The 23,843-nt window shown below is 42.8% G+C and overlaps 1 protein-coding gene across 1 annotated transcript in view; it reads left to right on the top strand.

Moving 5' to 3' along the window:
• The window catches only part of LOC307123967 (radixin), a 267,415-nt gene that overhangs the window by 217,216 nt on the left and 26,356 nt on the right, over nt 1-23,843 (top strand). The window contains exons 12-13 of the mRNA XM_079812852.1: nt 518-678; nt 16,355-16,447. Coding sequence (XP_079668978.1) covers nt 518-678; nt 16,355-16,447 — 254 coding nt within the window. The remainder of the gene's footprint in view (nt 1-517; nt 679-16,354; nt 16,448-23,843) is intronic.

Here is a 23,843-nt window from a genome sequence, read left to right as displayed (position 1 = left end):
TCCACATTAGTGGAGGGTGATACTAACTAAACCTACATCTCTTGCCTCTCATAGGGTTGTCTTCTGAGGAAGGTAATTTTCTTAAACCAGAAAATACCACTTTGAAGTCCCTTAAACAAAAGATGTGTTACCTTCTGAATCCCCCGCCTGAGTTCCCATTTGTCCCACTAGTTAGCTTTGTTGCAATTTTCAAGTTGGTTGCTGATTCTTCTGTGTTTGGTATAGGAAAGATCTGAGGGAAATGAAACAATCTTCATACTTTGCCAGCTAGACAGGCATTTTGTAGTACCATGCCATTAAAAATTCTCATGTGGTTGCCTATTAATGTTGTCCTCATAGATGTATCCCTCCCCATCAGTGTACTGATGTAGATTTAATGATCTTAAAGATTATATAAATAATTTTGGAGAATAAAGAGAGGTGTAAAAATAAAGTGAAATAATGCTACGCTCTGCTACATTTTGGTTAATATAACCAAGTATGTGTTATACTTACATGCATGTCTGTGTTTGTCTAGAGCTGGAGGAGCAAACACGCAGAGCTCTAGAGCTTGAACAGGAGCGGAAGAAAGCAAAAGAGGAGGCAGAGAGGCTGGAGAAAGAGAAACAGGCCGCTGAGGAGGCCAAAGCAGTATTGACCAAACAAGCAGCTGACCAGATGAAGAACCAGGAACAACTGGTATGAATTTCTACTTGGGTGTATTTACATGAAAATAAAGAAAAGTCTGTGTAGATCTTTGATCTGCAACAAGTAATTAATAAAACAGTTAATAAAAATAGTGGTAACACTTTGCAGTAAGGGTACATGAATTATACTGAATTCATGCATTAATTCATGCATGACTTATGCATTACTACATGCATTAATATCTCATGAATCATCAGGAACTAACAGGAGTTCAGAGTATTTCATTTATAACTTCCTGGATGAACAACACCTTTAAAAAATTAACTAAGATGGGTACATCATCATGAATTATGGTGTATTACGCATGATCATAATTCTGTCTATGTTCACAAAAAAAAACCATTAATCTTTATTATCTATGGATAAAGCTATGGTTATGGTACATGAATCATAAATTCATGCATGAAAAAAGCATTAATTCACGTCATTTCACAATTATGCCATCATTAACAACACATTGTTCAGTGTTTCAAAGGACCAAGTCACCACTTTAGTTGAGGGGCCACACACATGATTGTTTCATGTCTAGTCTGTTTTGCTTGTCTTTGAGTTTGTTCCTTTGTTCGGTTTTCCCGCCACTCCCTCTTCATTGTCATTATGAGTTCATTCTGTTCACCTGTGTCTAGTCAATCACCTTGTTAGCCCTGTGTATTTATGCTGCATTCCAGGCAGGTTTTTGAGCCCGTAAATTACAACTTCAAACCACGACTCACGACTTTGTAGTGTTCCAGGCAAAGTCACGCCAAACTGCCTGAGCGCAAGGAATTGTGTGGTAGTTAGATGTAAACAAAGCGTGGCGGACCGTACGGGGTGTATGCTCATTACAATCATTTCTATCGCCAAAGGTGCTTACTCCTTGCTTATTTGAGGGAAACGGAGGAGAAAAACAGCGCAGAGGCAAGAAAAGCTGTTATACCTTTTATTTTACGTTATTTGTATATTTGTTTCATAAACACCGCATCCGTAGGGGGCTGCCATTGTTGCTTCGTGGGCTATGTGACGTCAAAACTCGTAACTGGGAGTACATCTATCTAGTACGAGTTCACAGGTGGGAAGTCACGGGTTTGACTGCCGTTCCAGTCCACTTTCACGGGTAGAAGGTTGGAAAAACACGGGTTACGGGTTGCCTGGAACGCGACATTAGTCCTCAGTTTCCCCTCAGTGTTTGTCCGTCGGCATTCCTATATACTGGTGTTTCTGAGTGTTCCCTGTGAGTTCTGTTATTAAAGTTCCTGTTCCTAATCCTGTTCCAAGTTCTCCTTCACCTTCCTGAGTTTTGACCTACACACTAGTTCTGAGTTTTTCCCTGTTTCCCCATGGCCCTTCCCGCTGTTCATCTTCTCTGCCTGGAGCAGGGAGACTGTCCGCTGGAAACCGATACACAGGACTTCCTGGACCTTGTGTGGCAGACACACTTTCCTGACCACTCACTCTGTGTGTTTTACTATGCTGGCCTGATTGAGCTGATTGAGTCAAAGGCACGCATTCCAGCGGGCGGTCCCAAGGAGGATTTCGCCGGATTCGTGGAGTGGGTACTGGTATCCAATGACTCGCCATTCACCATCGGCCCTGCTGAGGAGGACAGCAGTACCAGTCCCACTCCACGACCGCCAGAGACTAGCCATCCACCACCGACCACGACCGGCATGAGGGAGTTGCCTGTGCCCGCCGCAGACCGTGGAGATCGGCCTGCCGCGATCGACGAGCCCAAACCCAGACAGAGGTTGAGAGGAGTCATTGCCTTGGAGCTCGGACCACAGCGAGGGTCTGACCAGGTGCGAGAGCCGGCAACATCATGCGTCGTGGAGGTAGGGATGAAACGATTACCGGTTTCACGATAAACCACGATAAAATTTAGTGACGGTTAGTAATATCGTATAAAATTTTATTATCATTAAAACCGCGTGTGATTATCACGGTTGTGAAAACTCGCGGTAAATCCTGTGTAGTCAGCGTCAGTCAGGCGCAGCACCGCTGTTTTTTGAATGATAAGAAATGGCAGAAGGCAGTGACAGCACTTCTGGGGATTGTTCAGCCTCTAAAAGGACCAAATCTGAGGTGTGGTCATATTTTGGCTTTTACAAAAGTCCTGAGGGAAACTTAATCTAAGATGGTCACCCTGTCTGCAGAACATGCCAGAAGAAAGTCACTGTAATAGGGGAAACACTTCAAAACTACGAACGGCAAGTGGACTTTGACCTCAATACCAAAACTACATCTGGGAAATAATAACGTGAAGCGAACGAACAAATTTAGTCAAGACTAACATTTAAGGGATAATAATCAGGGCTTGACATTAACAACCGCCATTTGCGGGTGTAAAGTTATTTCGGCTGCACACTAGTCACTCTGGCTGTTGAACTTATAATAGTCTTCTCAAAAGCCATCTGTTATAATCGCGTTGCGCATTATAACCACTCACACGTGTTTCTATTGAGTTTATGAATGCAATGTCTCATAATCAGAGGCGTTCAGATTAGCCGGAGTTTCATTCAGAGCGCACGCCGCTCTTACTCGCTGAAATCTACACTAAAAGCAGAGATAAACGTGCGATGTATGCAGGAGATTCATTCATTATATAGTGGTTGTACTGTTTTTGTTCTATTTCAGCAGCGAAAATGGTTTTAAAAACACAGCAGAAGCACAGCGCATCTGACATGACTGGCATAACGCTGGTGAATTTAGGGACCGTCTCTAAAGTTACATACAACAATGGTAACGTTACACGTTTCAAACTTCAGCATTTGAAGAGAATGACAGTCATAAAACTGACTGTAAAGTGATCATTTAGGTGTCAGGTATGATGCACACATTTTGATATTTAATAAAATAAACTGTCAAATCATATGGAATATGGATATGCATTATTTCACTTGGATACTGTTTGGGCTCTAACACAAAATATGCTAGATTTAAATGCATCATTGCTGAACACTGTAAATATATTCTCAAGCAATATTCTCATCAGAGATAATATTAGAGATTATATTTACGACAAATTATTATTATTTATGCGTTATGCGTTGCTATTGACGACGGCCATTAAGGAAGGAAATCCCACTGAATCTAGCTTAAAAAAGTGCATAGAGCTGCTTGATTTATTTGTTGTTTGTTGATTTTCAAATATAAAACTTGTTGAAATGTTTTAAGTGTGTGCATCAGTTCTTTTTGAACACTTTCATCTCGTTTGAACAAAACCGTGATAATATTGATAACCGTGATAATTTGGGTCACTATAATCGTGATGTTAAATTTCCATACCGTTTCATCCCTACGTGGAGGGAGTACTTGTGGAGCTAGAGGGTTGGGAAAGGAACCACGCCCACCACCCCGCCGCGGTGGGAGCAACAAGGACCTCTGGCGGCTATTTAGAGGAATTAAAGAAATATTTTGTGGACAATTTTATAGACTTTTTTAGCGCCTCCAGTTTCTACAGCTGTCCCAAGCTTCTCCAGAGTCTCCTTTGTGTCAAGAATTCCCGCCCAGCCTCCTTCACCCACCTCATCAGTCAGCCAGTTCCTCAGCCCTGCCTCCGCTGATGTCCTTCAGCCCCTCTGCTCTGCCCACATGCTGTGTGGACCCGCCCCGTGTCCTCAGTCCATCAGCTCCAGCCGGCACAGAGGATCGCCTGTCGTAGCCGCCAGTCTCTGCACCCTGCACTCCACCGCGGCCCGTCGAAACTTCGGCTATGCTCTGTCTCCTCCACCGGAAACATCCGGCCATACGGCTTCTCCGGGCTCCCTCGTCTCTCCGGCTCCGCCTTGGTCAGTTGTTGACCTGCCTGCACCTTCGGCTTAGTCTGGCTCCACCTTCCCCTCAGCTCCGCCTTCGTCCTCGGTCCCAACGGCTCAGCCTCTGTCCTGCGGTTATCCAGCTCCACCTCGGACGCTCATCGCTGCGGCTCCACCTCAGTGTCCAGGGCCTCCGGTCTCATGCGGGTTCATCGACCCAACAGCTCCTCCAGTGTCTCCATCAGTGGCTGCTTCATCGTCCCGCCTCGTCCTGGCTGGCCTCTGACATATCACCTGGCTTCTCCTGCTCCAGGCTCCCCACTGGCTCCTCCCACCTTCAGCTCCCCCATGGACTGGTTTTCTTTGTTTTGGACTTTTTGTTATTTCCTGTTTGTTTCCACGTCCTCCTCCTGAGCCCCCACCCTCCCTCCTCAGGTGTTCCCTTTACGGCACGAGGACGTGCCTACTCAGAGGGGGCATAATGTTATATGTCTAGTCTGTTTTGATTGTCTTTGAGTTTGTTCCTTTATTCTGTTTTCCCTCCACTCCCTCTTCATTATGAGTTCATTCTGTTCACCTGTGTCTAGTCAATCACCTTGTTAGCCCTGTGTATTTAGTCCTCAGTTTCCCCTCAGTGTTTGTCCGTCAACGTCCCTGTATACTGGTGTTTCTGAGTGTTCCCTGTGAGTTCTGTTATTAAAGTTCCTGTTACAAGTTCTCCTTCGCCTTCGTGAGTTTTGACCTACACAATAGTTCTGTAACAATGATTACAGAATGAAGAATGAAATCAGGAGAAGCTAATGCTTAGTTAATGACTACTGTATTAGATTAGATTAGATTCAAGTTTATTGTCATTACACATGTTCAAGTACAATGCAACAAAATGAGTTTGGAGCAAGCCTCCGAGCCGCAGCTATTTAAAAAAAAGAAATGCAGATTGCAAAGCTTACATGCAAACATAACATACATAGTACACACAGTACACGTGGTCTCGTGATGGGATTTTTTGTTGGGACTGAGTAAGGGAGATAGGAAGCAGGAAAGGGGAGGGCAGACGGTTGGATGGGGGCAGGGATGGGGGTGAGGACTGTATGATGCAAATAAGAGTCTTGAAGATTCCTGTGTTGTGTGAGAATGTTAGCCATAACTTAAGATGTTTTCGAGTTCAGTTCTGTGGCTTGTCCTTGAAGGGAGATATGGCAGTGCACAGGGAACGATAGCAAGATAGCAGGACCCAGCTGTCAAGCTGACCTCCCAACCGAGAGAGATAGGGACAAGCTGGACGGTGGGGTGAGGGAAGGAGGGGGTCAATATCTTAATCCATTTAGCTGATCTTCGGCAATTTTCCGGACCATAATCAATCAATCCGTTCTGATCCTCAGCGTCAGTGGCGAGCGTCCGGTTCATGAATGGACTTGGACATTTCATCCAATTTCATGGTCAGACCAGACATACTGCATAGCAGTTCACTAGCCTGACCCCCGATGGAGCCCACTCTTCCCTGCGTCTCCGCAGTCCGGGCTGAGATGTTATGATACAGTTCCTCAATCAGTGTCACTCTTTGATCTAATACCTTCAGTCGGTCACACACAGCCCCGAAGCACTCTTTAATTTCCACAGACAGCGGCTGGGTGAATTTACTGGCAGCTGTCTTACCAATCTTCCGATAGGTCAGGGCAATCCCAAGGCCGAGAAATAGGAACCCCGCTATCATAATGCCAATTATGAATAAATCCTCCACATCCTCCACGGACAGGACTTCCAGGCACAGGACTTGCCAGCTGTTCCAGGCGTCCCGTGTGTAGCCCGCGGCGAAGGTCCCGTCCGGGCAGGTGGGTTCTCCCGGTGCACCCTTCCTTAGTGAGAAAATCTTGTCAATCGCGCTGAGAGACCAGTTAATTAATTCCATTTCAGTATTTTCAGGAGTCCAGCAAGCAGGGAGTCAAGAAAAAAAGACAAAAAGATCAGCGCCAAAGCAGAGCGGGGAGCACATAGAAGGCACGTCTGCTCTGTATGAGATCAGGAAGTATTTGAATGTCAACAGAATTCATGTGCTATGTGCTACCTGTGATTGGCTAATTTTGGGGTCTGACCATTTACCTGTAGGCTATTATGAAGAAGCATGAACATGCTTAACTCAGAGATCATGATTAATGAAAAACTTTAGTTAATCACATCAATTAATATACTGGTCTAGCCTGTGCATGCATAAGGTAATGTGGATCTTTTAATATTCTTTTAATAATTCACAAGTTCACACTTACATTAGCTACATTAAATTGTTGGGGTAACAGCTTAGGACCCATGACCAATAGTGAAAAATGAAGACCAAGAGTCAGGAGTGAGATTCATTAAAGAAAAATTTACTGAAGAATAGTTTTCAGTTTCATCAGCAGAAGCCAGCTCAAGAGGAGTTTGTTGGCCCAATCCCTCTAACAGTCTCCCCGTCTCCGCCTAACGTACATACAATTTTCTGAACAGTTATACTGTTTTCAAGGTCTAGCCACGTCATTACTGCCATGTGGAATGATTCTGATTGGTTCTAACAACATGAAATGTAAGCAACTTTCCACACGTAGACAGATAGGAGCATATATCACTAAAAATGCGTAGACTCGATGTCGCTCAGGCCTAGATTTAGATCGCAGTGACCTCGGAGGTCATAGAAAGGCGCCTCCAGGTCTAGCATCGCCTGCCGAAAAGCCCATCTCCAATACTGGATCTGCACAGATCATGCAACGCACATACACACAATGCTCCAGAGAATAACAGTTTCCTCAAGGTTGAGAACATCTTAACTAACTATCAACAAAGCACTTCTCCAAAACATGCTGATACTACATTTAGTACAGAAGTGAATTTATTCTATTTAGTAAGAAAAGCATATAAAAGAGGTACATTTCTCGGAGTCCCCAAAGAGTCACGTAGACCTGTAACATATGTGACCCTAAGGTCACTTTAGGAAGACATATAGTTAAACACATGCTGTGGGCCTTCTCACTCCCAGAGTGTTTTTACACACCAAGGACAGTTGCCTGACATCAGAGCAGCACCTAAAGAATGTGGATCCAAAATCACAGCAAATATAATACTAAAATATCCAAAATCACTCATTAAATATAGAGAACTGATTTATCAAATGTAGGAAATGGTTATAACTTGATTATCATTGATTCTTATTTTAATATTGAACATAAAATCATTCTTGAAGGATATGTGTCTGATGAAGAGGCAAGTGATGTTTGACTTGACCCTTGACCCTTCAAAATAGAGTAAAGGTTATGCATATTTGGTGCACTGTCCGGGGGAGGGCTCCGAGCTCTGAATTTTGGCCCGAACCCAAAGTAGCCCATTAATTAGGTTAATTATCTGAATGTGCTCCTCCGAATAAATAAAATAAATAAAACATAATTTCAAGTAGTCTTACATGCATGAATTAGACCAATGTTTTTCTGAACATAGAAAGCGTAATGATCATGCATAATACATCATAATTCATGATGATGTATCCATCTTAGTTAATGTTTTAATTAAGGTGTTGTTCATCCATGAAGTCATGAATGAAAGACTTTGAACTCCTGTTAGTTCCTGATGATTCATGAGATATTAATGCATGTAGAAATGCATAAATCATGCATAAATTAATGTATGAATTCCTGATAATTCATGTACCTTACCGTAAAGTGTTACCAAAACAGTTAATAAGATGAAAATAATTAATCAATAACAAGATTAAAAACGTCTTGGTTACGGAAGCTTATGCAGAGAGTGTCAATCACTGCTGCCCCGCATGACCCACTCAATGAAACTATTGGATAACACTGGGAAAGAGTGCCCTTTTTATTGGAAACGGAACACTGTGGAAGCCACATCCAGGCCTTTGCCATGACACTCAAAATTGAGCTCAGGTGCATCCTGTCTCCACTGATTATCCTTGAGATGTTTCTACAACTTGATTGGAGTCCACTTGTGGTAAATTCAGTTGATTGGACATGATTTGGAAAGGCACACACCTGTCTATATAAGGTTCCAAAGTTAACAGTGCATATCAGAGCACAAACTAAGCCATGAAGTTCAAGGAATTTTCTGTAGACCTGTGATACAGGATTGTATTGAGGCACAGATCTGGGGAAGGGTACAGAAAAATTTCTGCAGCATTGAAGGTCCCAATGAGCACAGTAGCCTCCATCATCCGTAAATGGAAAAAGTTTGGAACCACCAGGACTCTTCCTAGAGCTGATCGCCCATCCAAACTGAGCGATCGGGGGAGAAGGGCCTTAATCACGGAGGTGACCAAGATGGTCACTCTGACAGAGCTCCAACGTTTCTCTGTGGAGAGAGGAGAACCTTCCAGAAGAACAACCATCTCTGCAGCTCTCCTCAAATCAGGCCTGTATGGTACAGTGGCCAGACCGAAGCCACTACTCACTACTACAAAGGCACATGACAGCCCGCCTGGAGTTTGCCAAACGGCACCTGAAGGACTCTCGACCATGAAAAGCAAAATTCTCTGGTCTAATGAAACAAAGTTTTAACTCTTTGGCCTGAATGGCAAGCGTCATGTCTGGAGGAAACCAGGTCACCGCTCATCATCTGGCCAATACCATCCCTACAGTGAAGCATGAACCCCCCCAAGCTTGAAGCATCATACTCAAAAAGACTTGAGGTTGTAATTGGTGCCAAAGGTGCTTCAACAAAGTATTGAGCAAAGGCTCTGAATACTTACAGTGAGGAAAATAAGTATTTGAACACCCTGCTATTTTGCAAGTTCTCCCACTTAGAAATCATGGAGGGGTCTGAAATTGTCATCGTAGGTGCATGTCCACTGTGAGAGACATAATAAAAAAAAAAGAAAATCCAGAAATCACAATGTATGATTTTTTAACTATTTTTTAACTATATATATATTTGTATGATACAGCTGCAAATAAGTATTTGAACACCTGTCTATCAGCTAGAATTCTGACCCTCAAAGACCTGTTAGTCTGCCTTTAAAATGTCCACCTCCACTCCATTTATTATCCTAAATTAGATGCACCTGTTTGAGGTCGTTAGCTGCATAAAGACACCTGTCCACCCCATACAATCAGTAGGAATCCAACTTCTAACATGGCCAAGGCCAAAGAGCTGTCCAAAGACACTAGAGACAAAATTGTACACCTCCACAAGGCTGGAAAGGGCTACAGGGAAATTGCCAAGCAGCTTGGTGAAAAAAGGTCCACTGTTGGAGCAATCATTAGAAAATGGAAGAAGCTAAACATGACTGTCAATCTCCCTCGGACTGGGCCTCCATGCAAGATCTCACCTCGTGGGGTCTCAATGATCCTATGAAAGGTGAGAAATCAGCACAGAACTACACGGGAGGAGCTGGTCAATGACCTGAAAAGAGCTGGGACCACCGTTTCCAAGGTTACTGTTGGTAATACACTAAGATGTCATGGTTTGAAATCATGCATGGCACGGAAGGTTACCCTGCTTAAACCAGCACATGTCCAGGCCCGTCTTAAGTTTGCCAATGACCATTTGGATGATCCAGAGGAGTCATGGGAGAAAGTCATGTGGTCAGATGAGACCAAAATAGAACTTTTTGGTCATAATTCCACTAAACGTGTTTGGAGGAAGAAGAATGGTGAGGACCATCCCAAGAACACCATCCCTACTGGGAAGCATGGGGATGGTAGCATCATGCTTTGGGGGTGTTTTTCTGCACATGGGACAGGGCAACCGGGGCCATGTATTGCGAGATTTGGGGGAACAACCTCCTTCCCTCAGTTAGAGCATTGAAGATGGGTCGAGGCTGGGTCTTCCAACATGACAATGACCCGAAGCACACAGCCAGGATAACCAAGGAGTGGCTCTGTAAGAAGCATATCAAGGTTCTGGCGTGGCCTAGCCAGTCTCCAGACCTAAACCCAATAGAGAATCTTTGGAGGGAGCTCAAACTCTGTGTTTCTCAACGACAGGCCAGAAACCTGACTGATCTAGAGAAGATCTGTGTGGAGGAGTGGGCCAAAATCCCTCCTGCAGTGTGTGCAAACCTGTTGAAAAACTACAGGAAACGTTTGACCTCTAATTGCAAACAAAGGCTACTGTACCAAATATTAACATTGATTTTCTCAGGTGTTCAAATACTTATTTGCAGCTGTATCATACAAATAAATAGTTAAAGAATCATACATTGTGATTTCTGGATCTTTTTTTTTTTTTATGTCTCTCACAGTGGACATGCACCTACGATGACAATTTCAGACCCCTCCATGATTTCTAAGTGGGACAACATGCAAAATAGCAGGGTGTTCAAATACTTATTTTCCTCACTGTATGTACATGTGATTTTTTTTTCTCGTTTTTATTTTTAATAAATTTGCACTTTTGCAAATTTCAAACAAACTTCTTTCACGTTGTCATTATCAGTGTTGTGCAAGTTACTTCCAAACTGTAATACATTATAGATTACTTGTTACTGTTATTTAAAAGTAATTATTTAGCTTACAATATTACTGTCTCGGAATTGTAATGCGTTACATTACTCCTGTATTACTTTTGAGTTACTTTCACCAAAATAACTACAGAAGTAGAATTTAACATTCTAAAATGAAAATGTAGGTTACTACAGAGCATTGCACATCCAGTAGAAGGCGATATGATGTAGCATAATGACTGTGGGCTATCCACACTAACAATATAGCATATAATTGGCAAAGTGAAGCCTCAAGATAATTTAAGAAAGGATGACAGACAGAATCACAAACGATCCAAGTCTGTTAAAAGTATGGTAGGGGAGGGGTAAAGTGATTACCTAGCAATATCTGGGAATAGGGTCTATATCATATTAGACACAACAGAACTGTAAGTAAACTCTAATGCCATGACAAGATGCACATTTGTTCTTTTCTTATGTTGTCATTTATTTTATTATCTTTAAATTCAAGAGGTTCACAATACAAAACCATCATGCACAAAGTGCAAGAGATGTTTTTTTTTAATTGGTAGTGCTATTTCGTGACGTCGATAGTTCTTTCGGTTTGAGACAGGTTGCATTTTACTGCATTTGCATTTGACTATTACATTCTTCTTGTCCTTATCTCTGACAAACTCGAAGTAATGCGCATACGTCCATCTCGTGAATGAGATGGACTTCTTCTGCCATCTTTATCCATTAAGCCTTGTTTATACTTTCGTTTGGCTCCGCACCGCGCGCCTCATCCGTTGTGCTATTCTTTGAAATGACAGAGCCTTTAAGCCTTCTTTAGCCTCTTTTCCACTGGCCAGCGCGAGCACAGAGGCCGAAATCATGCCTCGCGCCACTCCTGTAAAACCCGACCTAAACACGCCTTCACTGGACTATCATGTCACACAATACAAAGGTACACCAGCAAAAGAGAGATGAATGAAATAAATCGCTATACAAGTATATAAGAAGCTGTTATTTAGTCTTTATTTACAAACTTGGACACCACACGCGGCTATTAACTGACCACGAACAGGTCAGTCCATAGCCGCAGTTTATGAAAAATATTACAGTTCTTTTGTGTCTAGTATGATATAGACTCTATTCCCAGATATTGCCAGATAATTACTTTACCCCTACTATACTTTTAACAGACTTGGATCGTTTGTTATTCTGTCTGTCATCCTTTCTTGCATTATCTTGAGCCTTCATTTTGCCAATTATATGCTATATTGTTAGTAGCCTGGATGGGCTTACTTGCATTTTTCATTCGTTAATGTCTCGTGGTCTTGACATGTACATATCAAAATGTGGAAAAAGTGAAGTGCTGTGAATACTTTGCGGATGCACTGTTCCTGTCTCCACGGTTGGACAGAGTTCTCAAGGCACACGCTGCTGTCCGCTGGCAACTGAAGGTGGTGAATGAGACCGGGCGAGGCAGAGTGTCACCCACTGTCATCCTCAACCGCTCAAGCCCTTACGAAAAAGGCAAGACAAATCAATGCGCCAACGTAGTCATGCCCTCATGAGAGAACATAAACCACCCACGAACTCAGTCTCAGCATGCTGAGTGAGGGACCCGCAGTGGTTTCAGGTCACCAAGGCTTATTAGCCAAAGTAGCCCTTTTCTGGTGCACCAGAAGAGGAACTAGATCGGAGAATAGGTGAAGGGACCCCGTTTGAGGTTTCATAGTCTTGACCACGCATCTACAGTGCTGAGTGATGCGCTGGGTTAAATGGCTCAGCCCTTGTGAGAAAGATGAGACGAATAACGTGGCGACGTGGTCACGTTCAGCGATATAGCAGGTGAATTATGTATATATAGTGTATTACAATAGTATGAACTACAGTATATGCCTTTCTCCACTGACGTTCTAAGTTGTTCAAAGCGTTTCTAAGGATACTGATTTTTAGAAGGCAGCTGTCTGTCTCTGAGGTGGTGAACGGGGAACATGGTTTGTGTAACAGTAGCAACACATTATTAGCTACAAATTTTATTTTGTCATTCAACCTTAGAAAAAGACAAGGCCTAAGAGATTTCTTATCCTTTAATGCAGGCAAAAGCACACAGTAATTAAAGGGTTGAACCCTAAACCATCAAAAGTGTAAAAAAGTGAAATCTATACTGCGACAGAAATTAGTCTTTGATAATGTCTAAATATATACATCCAAATGTAATACCAACTAAAAGAAATTATACCTGAAAACGGTGATTTGGCAAACAATGTTCTCAGCCACAAATTCTCTCAACCCTGTTTAAAAATAGGCCTATGCTTGTGGTTATACTGTGTATTAAATTAGAATTTCATTTATTTATTTAAACCAGATAGCAGTAATCTGCCTATTTTTAACTTACACAAACTTCTTAAATTAAAAAAATAGAATAAAATGTATTTATTTCTAATATTTATTTTAAATCGTATAGAAATAAAGGGTGTATAATTTATTGTTTAGAAGATATGAAGAAGCCATGGCAACATCGTTTGAGATATCCAATATCCCTTCACAATTTAGCATCTTTAATATATTGTCTTTAATATATTTAATTTCATGTTGAAATCTTTTGGTGTGACTCAAATAAATCACTTAGGAGAAGGAGTTAAAAATCAAGAGCCTGATTTTTCAAAAGCTCCACAATCAAACCAAAATAACTTCCTCTTGGTCTGAGATAATGACTGTAAATTAGAAAGTCGTCTTGACATTATTCTGACAAAGATTGACGCAAATTGGATAAAAATAAGACTGAGATTTCAAAGCATTTTGAAAGTGACACACTTCCTGCTACCAGTTGGTGGGGCTATGACTTTAACTCACAATAGTCACATCCATGTGATCAGCCTCCTACAACTAACAAACAGGTAAAGTTTCATCAAAATCAGTCAATATATGAAGAAGTTATAACACACTTCCTGTTTCCCCTTTTTGTGTTTAGGCTGTAACGTTCAGGAAATAAACTACGACCCTTTGGATGTATGTGAACTGGACCTCTGTCTCCTGGCTATTTCTTCTGGGAAATTCCACAATGCCATAATATTTATAAATGAATAGTGCACATATGATAATATGACACAAATAATCCAGCGCCAGTAACTGAAAAATGTCTGGTTGACATACCAACGTAGGTGGCTGTATTGCACCTTAAAGCAGGTGACTTTTTGCCACCAAAAGTCGTTGGTGTCCTAAGTTATTTATAACTGTGTCCTTAATTGTCTACTGCCTGTAAACTGTTAATGTCTTAAGAACTGTTCCACAGGTGCATTTGCATGTGCAATCATTTTTTATGGTTCACTGAACAAGCATGAAACATTGTTTAAACCCTTTCTAATTTTGATCTGCAAAGCTTATTTGGATTTTACAAAGTTATATTTAACATACAGTATCTTTTAGGGACTGTATAGGAACGTTTAATTTTTTGCTGAGTTCATAGAAAGAGAAACAGAGAGAACAAATATAGACTGTCCTAAGACACAGATACTGTACGTCAATTAAAAGTTTGTTAAACCTTATGACTTCCCTTGAAATTCTGTATTAAATTATATTATCTTCCACATCATCTGATATATACAAGTGAGTGCATTTTGATTCGTCTGCCTCTTTGTACAACCCCAAATCAGAAAAAGTTGGGACAGTATGGAAAACGCAAATAAAAAAAAAGAAGTGATCTCTAAATTTACTTTGACTTGTATTTCATTGCAGACAATATGAACACAAAATATTTCATGTTTTGTCTGGTCAACTTCATGTCATTTGTAAATATGCATCCTTTCCTGTCATTCAGACCTGCAACACATTTCAAAAAAAGTTGGGACAGCAGCAATTTAGGGCTAGTAATGAGGTAAAATGGTTAAATAATGATGTGATTTGAAACAGGTGATGTCAACAGGTGATTGTAATTATGATTTGGAACAAAAGCAGCATCCAAGAAAGGTCTAATCCTTTAGGAGCAAAGATGGGCAGAGGATCGCCAGTTTGCCAACAAATACGTGAGAAAATTATTGAAATGTTTAAAAACAATGTTCCTCAAAGAAAGATAGGAAGAGATTTGGATATTTCACATTCAACAGTGCATAACATGATTAAAAGATTCAAGGAATCTGGAGGAATTTCAGTGCGTAAAGGACAAGGGCGCAAGCCTAAGCTGAACAACCGTGATCTCCGATCCCTCAGGCGGCACTGCATCAAGAATCGTCATTCATCTATAAGCGATATCACCAAATGGGCTCAGGACTACTTTGGCAAACCTTTGTCAAGTACCACAATACGTAGTTACATCCACAAATTCCAGTTAAAACTGTACTGTGCCAAAAGGAAGCCCTATGTTAACAGTGTCCAGAAGTGCCGTCGACTTCTCTGGGCTCGGAGGCATCTGGGATGGACCATCACACAGTGGAAACGTGTACTGTGGTCAGATGAATCAGTATTTGAGGTATTTTTTGGGAGGAATGGACGCCGTGTGCTCCGGACCAAAGAAGAAAAGGATCATCCAGACTGTTACCAGCAACAAGTCCAAAAGCCAGGGTCTGTCATGGTATGGGGTTGTGTCAGTGCCCTTGGCAAAGGTAACTTGCACTTCTGTGAAGGCACCATTAATGCTGAAAAGTACATCGAGATTTTGGAGCATAATATGCTGCCTTCAAGAAGACATCTTTTCCAGGGACGTCCATGAATATTTCAACAAGACAATGCAAAACCACATTCTGCACACATTACAAAGTCCTGGCTTGGGAGGAAGAGGGTACGGGTACTTGACTGGCCTGCCTGCAGTCCCGACCTGTCTCCAATAGAGAATTTTGAAGTGCAAAATGCGACAACGAAGACCCCGTACTGTTGCCCACCTTAGGACTTGTTTGCAGGAAGAATGGGACAAAATTACACCTGAAACACTTCATCACTTGGTGTCTTCAGTCCCTAAACGTCTTTTAAGTGTTGTGAAAAGGAATGGCAACATTACAAAGTGGTAAATGCTTTACTGTCCCAACTTTTTTTTAAATGTGTTACAGGTCGGAATGACAGGAAAGGATGCATATTTACAAATGACATGAAGTTGACCAGACAAAACATGAAATATTTTTTGTTCATATTGTCTGCAATGAAATACAAGTCAAAGTAAATTTAGAAATCACTTCTTTTTTTTTTTTTTTTGCGTTTTCCATACTGTCCCAACTTTTTCTGATTTGGGGTTGTATTTTGAACTTAGCAATGAATAATTTACAATCAGAAAAAGTGGTTAATTATATACTTCCACTGACACTAGACCTAGTAAAAGAATAATAATAACTGTAAATGTAACAGTTTGAAGAGTCAGTCTGAAGAGTCTGGATAAAAATACCCAGATTAGAAACGAGATTCTTTTGGGAGTCAAGCAGTGAAGTACGCTCACACCACACGCATCACGCTCTGCCCCTAGTGCTCTGGGGGGCACCACAACAAAATGTGTGTAGTATGTGTTTATGGGATATAACAGTGCTCTGCTTGGTCTTTGCAGGCAGCTGAGTTGGGGGAATTTACTGCCAAAATCGCCCTGCTGGAGGATTCCAAGAGGAAAAAGGAAGAGGAGGCAACAGAATGGCAGCATAAAGTAAGAGAGACATATTCCTTTTATGCGTACTTCACATACATGATGCATATTGTCCTCATGGAGAATTTAAATGCCAGCAGTGGATTGCAGTCTATTGCAAAGGTAATTTGCCATCCAAATCTGATTAATTAAAGGTCCCATGGCATGTTTTTTTTTTATTATTTTATAATGTTTCTGAGGTGTACTTATATTGTTAGTATGGTTTTTACATAAAAAAAATTTAATAATTTAGTTTTAGTCAAAAGACAACTCAAGGTATCTTAGTCAAGTTTTAGTCGACTAAAAGTCTCATCATTTTAGTCTAGTTTTAGTCAAAGGAAAACATCTCGGTTACGGATGTAACCCTCGTTCCCTGAGGAGGGAACGGAGACGTAACGTTAGTGACTAACGAATGGGGGTTTCGCCTAGAAGCCAATCATCTTCGAGATCTTAGAAAACGCCCAATGGCAGTGCCAATGCCATGGGCATGCGGAATTTGCATACGTAACTCGGCCCCACCGTGTGGGTATATAAGGAAGTACGTGGGCAATATCGCATTATGTTACCTGCTGAGGAGCCAAGACTGAACTCCTGGCCGTTCCAGCAGTACAGCGGATGTAGCAAAGGGACGTTACGTCTCCGTTCCCTCCTCAGGGAACGAGGGTTACATCCGTAACCGAGACGTTCCCTTTCGTTCAGTCACTACGACATAACGTTAGTGACTAACGAATAGGGGTCCCAATATAATCACGCCACTCAGCTGTCTTCCAGTGCCCTGCGTAAGTGCGAGTGCCCTGTCGTAAGACTAGTACGGACGAAGGACTCCCACTTATCACAGGAATACGAAGGTACACTGGGAAGCATATTCCAGTGGAGATATGCCAAGATGCCTACCCGTAGGTAGGACTTAGAGAGTACACATATGACCCCAGGGGTGGCAGGGACTTGCCAAGGGAAAGACACCTGCTCACAGAGGAGGCTTACGGTGGAAATACACGTGTGGGGGTCGCCGGAGGGGAACCATGCACACGAGGCACCTGGCCGAACACGAGGGTCTGGGCTCAAGAGAGGGCAGACTGAACTGGCGTCGGCGTAGACAGTGCTGGAGGAACTCAGGGCTTTCGGGAAGCTCACCCGAGGAGAATAATCGCACGTATCCAGTCTGTGGAGTGGAATGGCGAGCAAGCGAAGACACCTGAGCCTGGTCCATTACCGGCCACTAGTAGAGGCGAGTACATAGTCGGACACTGTCTCCACTCAGAGATTGTAGAATCTGGCGAATGTGTTGGGTGTCGCCCAGCCTGCAGCTCTGCAGATGTCTGTTAGCGAGGCGCCGTGCGCTAGAGCCCAAGAGGAGGCCACACTCTGAGTGGAGTGGGCCCTAACCCCAAGGGGACACGGTCGACCTTGCTGCTGGTAAGCCAAAACAATGGTGTCCACTATCCAGTGAGACAACCTCTGTTTCGAGAGAGCTCTTCCCTTCCGCTCTCCACCATAACAGACAAAGAGCTGGTCTGAGGTCCTGAAACACTGCGTCCTGTCTACGTGAGCGCGGAGAGCGCGTACTGGACAGAGCAGTGCCAAGGCTGGGTCTGCCTCATCCAAAGGCAGCGCTTGCAGGTTCACCACCTGGTCTCGGAACCTGGTGGGAACCTTGGGCACATATCCGGGTCGGGGTCTCAGGATCACGTGAAAGTTGGCCGGCCTGAATTCCAGGCACGCTTCGTCAACCGAAAATGCTTGCAGGTCCCCTACCCTCTTGATGGAGGCCAATGCGGTCAGTAGCGCTGTCTTCATAGACAAGAACTTAATATCGACCGACCGCAAAGGCTCAAAGGGGGACCTCTGCAGAGCATCTAAGACTACTGAGAGGTCCCAAGAGGGTACGAGGGGAGAGCAAGGAGGATTTAGTCTCCTGGCTCCCCTCAGGAACCTGATGACCAAGTCGTGCTGACTTACCTTTTTGTTCTCCAAGAGGTCGTGGTAGGCAGATATTGCGGCCATGTAAACTTTAAGGGTGGAGGGAGACAGCCTTCGCTCCAACCCTACTTGGAGGAACGAGAGCACAGACCCGATCAAGCATTTCCAGGGGTCTTCTTGGCGGGAAGAACACCAGGTGACGAAGAGGTTCCACTTCAACGCATAGGCATGCCGAGTGGACTCTGCCCTAGCGGAAGTGATGGTAGCCCCCACCGTAGGTGGTAGGGTACTCAAACCTGCCGCATCCCATGCAGGAGCCACACGTGGAGGTTCCAAGATCGGGACGGGGGTGCCATAGGGTGCCCCGGCTCTGAGGAGATACTCAGAGGAAAAGGCCAGGGAGGAAAAGGCCTTGTTGTCGCAAGGAGTAAGTGTTCAGGGAACCAGGTCCGGCCGTGCCATTACGGGCCGTGCCATTACGTGCCCTCGGACGGGGAATAAAACAGGCAGCAGAACACAAGCAGCACGCACATGGCGACCAAGTCGGAAACCATACTGAGAAAAGAAATCCTAGGCACGGGGCAGAGTCGCTCTTCTCCCAGTTAACCCGAAGGCCCAGACGGGCTAAGTGCCAGAGCACTTGGACTCTGTGTTCGCACACCTGCTCTCGACAGTGACCCAGTATGAGCCAGTCGCCGAGGTAGTCCAGGATGCGAACCCCGTGCTGCCTGAGTGGCACAAGGGCTGCCTCGATAGACTACGTGGAGTCACAAGGGGACAGAGCTGGCCCGAATGGGAGGACCGCATACTGAATGTCTGCCCCTCGAAGCAAACCGTAGGAACGATCCGTGTTGAGGAAGGCATGGAAGTAAGCGTTCTTCAGGTTGATCGCTGCAACCAATCTACCGGACGAACGCTTCTGAGGAGGCGTTCGTTACCAACATCCTGAACAGAGGCCTGTGAAGGGATCGGTTCAGGACGGGCAGGTCCAGGATTGGCCGTAACCCACCGGTTTCCTAGGGTACAATGAAGTAAGGGCTGAGGAAGCCGGACTTCATTTCGGCTGGAGGGACAGGCTCGATCGCACCCTTCGCCAGTAGGGTGGCAACCTCCGCACGCATGACTGGGGCCTTTTATTGGGCCCCACCATGGAGTGCAGACTCCCCGGAAGTGAGGAGGAGCCTGCGCGAACTGAATCGCGTAGCCAAGCCTGATGGCCTTCGCAACCCAGCGGACAGTCCCTGAAGCTGTAGCCAGGCTCCCAGGAACTGACCAGTGGGGTCACTCGAACCACAGAAGTACCCCGGGTGAGGCAGCGAGGCAGCGTGACTGGCCCGGACGTGGGAGGCATAGCGTATATTGCCCACGTACTTCCTTATATACCCACACGGTGGGGCGGAGTTACGTATGCAAATTCCGCATGCCCATGGCATTGGCACTGCCATTGGGCGTTTTCTAAGATCTCGAAGATGATTGGCTTCTAGACGAAACCCCCATTCGTTAGTCACTAACGTTACGTCGTAGTGACTGAACGAAAGGGAACTCAATATATTGTGTGGCAAAATAAGTTAGATAAAATATATATAACCTGCATAATGTATGTGCCACAACACCATAGCTAACTGGTTGATTTACAGCGTAGATATCTAAAATCAGCATTAGCTTATGAGACGATGGGCACAAATATTTCGATCTTGATTCAGTATGAATTCATATGTATATGGCCTACTCTACATATTTATATAAGCAGTTATGATCTGCAATACTTTTTTGAGCAACTAGACTGCATGTATATTGATTAAAGAGCCATACAGGTACCAGTAATGGCATTACAAGTGAAAATGTATATTTTTCCAGCCACAAAATGACTCTTATTGGCCTCTTTGAATTTGAATTCTCTATTTTAACCTTAATTAATACACTAATTGTAATATAAATAATAAAAGTATTAGAAGAAAAAAATTTTAAGCGGTCATTAATGGACCATAATTATTGCACAAATAGTATTTAGTACCAAAATATCTCCTCAAAATATTCAATAAATATTATTGAACTAAAATATAGGCTATTTATTTAAAAAAAAATAGTTAAGGTGTATGGTCACATTTGACCACCAATGAGTATAAGTGTGACTTAATTAGTAAGGAATACCTGAGGGCTAAATACAAGAAAAACATTAACATTAATGTTAACAATGTTGCATCTCTACCACTCTCCATAATAAAATGATACTGTAAATGTGGTTGACGTAATAATCAATGCACACTATGCTGTACTGTTTACCAAAAACTTGCGGCAAACACCTGTATTGTGAAGCTGTTGTGTAACTTACGCGGCTTAAGCCATTAAAATGTATTGACACAGTGCTAGAAGTATTGAGCGCTCTGGGAACCACGTGACCGCGCGCGCCGCCGCGAGATGACAGGCTTGCAGCAACAGGAGGAGTATGAGAGAGACCTGTACTGAGCAACAGCGCGAACTCTTTCGGAATATTTTGAACAGCTGAATATTCTATCTCATAATGCAAAAGTAGAGAAAATTGTAGCCGAAAATGAAGAGAGATTTTATCTTAGTTTTTATTTTAAGCAAAAAAAAATTGTCTCGTCCATTTTGGTCAACAATAATGCATGTTAATTTAGTCCTAGTCAGTGTTTTTGGACATTGGTGCAGTCTCGTCATTGTCTCGTCTTCGTCAAGAAAAAAAAGGTCATTGACGAACATATTTAGTCTCGTCTTGTGTGAACTTGAATGATCAGCTACACATCAGAAATCACTGATCACAGATCACATTAATGAACACTGTTACTCACTGTTTGTGGCGGTGCTGTCGAATCCATATGGTAAAAGTCTGTTTGTAAAGCCTGTGCTGACATTGTGAATGATAAACAGAATCCATTTTCTCCTAATTCTCTGGGTGGGCAAAGCAGAGGAATGAGAGGTAACCTTTCCTCGTATGACGACATAAGCTCGTCTGAGCTTTCATTTTCTCAAAGGCAGAGCAGGACACCCAGAGCTCGGTTTACACCTATCAAAATTTCTAGCTACTTGGGGACCATATACAGGCTGGGGAACTCATATTAATGTTAAAAAAACTCATAAAATGAAAATTTCATGCCATGGGACCTTTAAGATTCTTAAAATGTGGTGGGGGTTCTTGTATACAATTGATAATGGATTATACAGTTACTTTAAGAATTTGTTGAGCAACCTGTGAACTGTTGGAAAGAAGCTGTACTTTTAATTTGGATGTTTTGGTGGCTGTGGAATAAACCAATTAAACAATTTGTGTTGGATGGGATGGTTCTCCGTGAACTTTTTAGCATACACACATTTATTTATGCAATGGATGTACAGGGATTCCACTGATGGGAAATGTCCAATAAATAATGCCAAGATGCTTTCTACAATAGAAAACAGCTGCCTTTCCATTCCAGTGAAATTCCAAAATAAAATCCTGCCAAATGGTGCCTGTTTCACATTTTCTCTTTCTTGTTAAGATTTTTTTTATATCTTCCTGCCCCGAATGCCCTGTTTGTACGTACTCCTTTGTATTTTGTCCTGTTGATTTGTTCCCAGGTGTGTCTTGTTAGCCAATTAGCCCTCTGTGTATTTGTACCCCAGTGTTTTCCTGTTTTAGTGTCTGGTGTTGTCCTTGATGGATGTATCTCATGTGCTGCATTCCATTCTCATATTCCATAAACTCAGTTAACTGCACTTGGATCCTATTTTTCCATTATTTTTGAATCAGCTAGCATTATCGAACACCAGACCATCACCATGGATCCAGCAGGATCTACGGGAGTACATCTCCTCCTTATCCGTCAAGGCAACCACTTATGATCCTTGAGGGACCAAAATGGGTTTAAAATACATTTATTTAATACTTAGTATACTACAAAGCCATTAACATATTTACTGGCATAACTTGAGTCAAGTCAAGTCAAGTCAACTTTATTTATATAGCGCTTTTAACAATGTAGATTGTTTCAAAGCAGCTTTACAGTGTTAAACAGGAAAATAATGCAGCATAATTTTATTCAGCTGTATAGCCATTCTGGAAAAAACGCTGATGTCATCAGTTCATTTCAATTATCATACAGTGACAGTGTGGGCTTTAGATCAGTAATTTAGTTTAAATGGTTAATTTAGTTTATTAATTAGATTAATTAAGAAAAATTTAGTGTCCCCAACTGAGCACGCCAAGCCAGAGGCAACAGTGGCAAGGAAACCAATACCCCATTAGGTGACCTAATGGAGAAAAATAAACCTTGGGAGAAACCAGGCTCAGTCGGGGTGCCAGTTCTCCTCTGGCCAATTAACAAACAGCGTATTATTATTATTATTCTGGCAGCTTTACAGATCAGAGGTCATAATAGATCGGAATATTTGAGGGACCGGGGGCAACATGCTGGAGATGGGTTTATTGAGGATGATGTTGATTAAATAATTATTAAAGTGCAATATTCGAATGATCGGAGGCAACACGCTGGAGACGGGTTTATTGAGGATGACATCGATTTAAATATTATTTAATTGTAATATTCAAATGATCGGAGGCAACACGCTGGAGACGGGTTTATTGAGATGCCGTGTCGATGAGGCAGTTGCAGGGGGAGTCTAATCACGGTCTCCCAGACACTTCGGGGTCCTGTGTTGGTCTTCTCTGGGCGCAGGTCCACCATCTGAACTGGATACGGCCCGGATCTGGCTGACTGCAGTAAACCTCGGGATAAAACAGAGAGACTATCATTAGCGTAGATGCCATTCTTCTGATGATGTAACGAGTACATCAGGTGTTATGGGAAGTGTTCCCGGTTCCGGCTGACCTAGTTAATGCAGCCTAACAATCATTTCATTGAAAAAGTGTTTTATGTGTATGCCACAGTAAAGAGATGTGTTTTTAGTCTAGATTTAAACTGACAGAGTGTGTCTGCTTCCCGAACAATGTTAGGAAGACTGTTCCAGAGTTTCGGAGCTAAATAGGAAAAGGATCGACCGCCTGCAGTTGATTTGGATATTCTCGGTATTATCAACTGGCCAGAATTTTGTGATGGAGAAGATGCAGTAGACGTGATGGAGTATAATATGTTAAGAGCTCGCTCAAGTATTGGGGAGCTAAACCATTTAGTGCTTTGTAAGTAATAAGCAAGATTTTAAAATGTATGCGATGTTTAATAGGCAGCCAGTGCAGTGTTGACAGAACTGGGCTAATATGGTCATTCTTCCTGGTTCTAGTAAGAACTCGAGCTGCTGCGTTTTGGACCAGCTGGAGTTTATTTATTAAGCGAGCAGGGCAACCACCCAGTAGAGCATTACAATAATCTAGCCTTGAGGTCATGAACGCATGAACTAACTGTTCAGCATTTTGCATTGAGAGCATGTGCCGTAATTTAGATATATTTTTAAGATGGTAGAATGCAGTTTTACAGATACTAGAAACGTGGCTTTCAAACGAAAGATTGGTATCAAAGAGCACACCCAGGTTCCTCACTGACGA

This window comes from Gobio gobio (genome assembly GCF_949357685.1).
Source record: "Gobio gobio genome assembly, chromosome: 3".
Taxonomy (NCBI): Eukaryota; Metazoa; Chordata; class Actinopteri; order Cypriniformes; family Gobionidae; genus Gobio; species Gobio gobio.
This window is presented reverse-complemented; position numbering and strand designations above follow the sequence as displayed.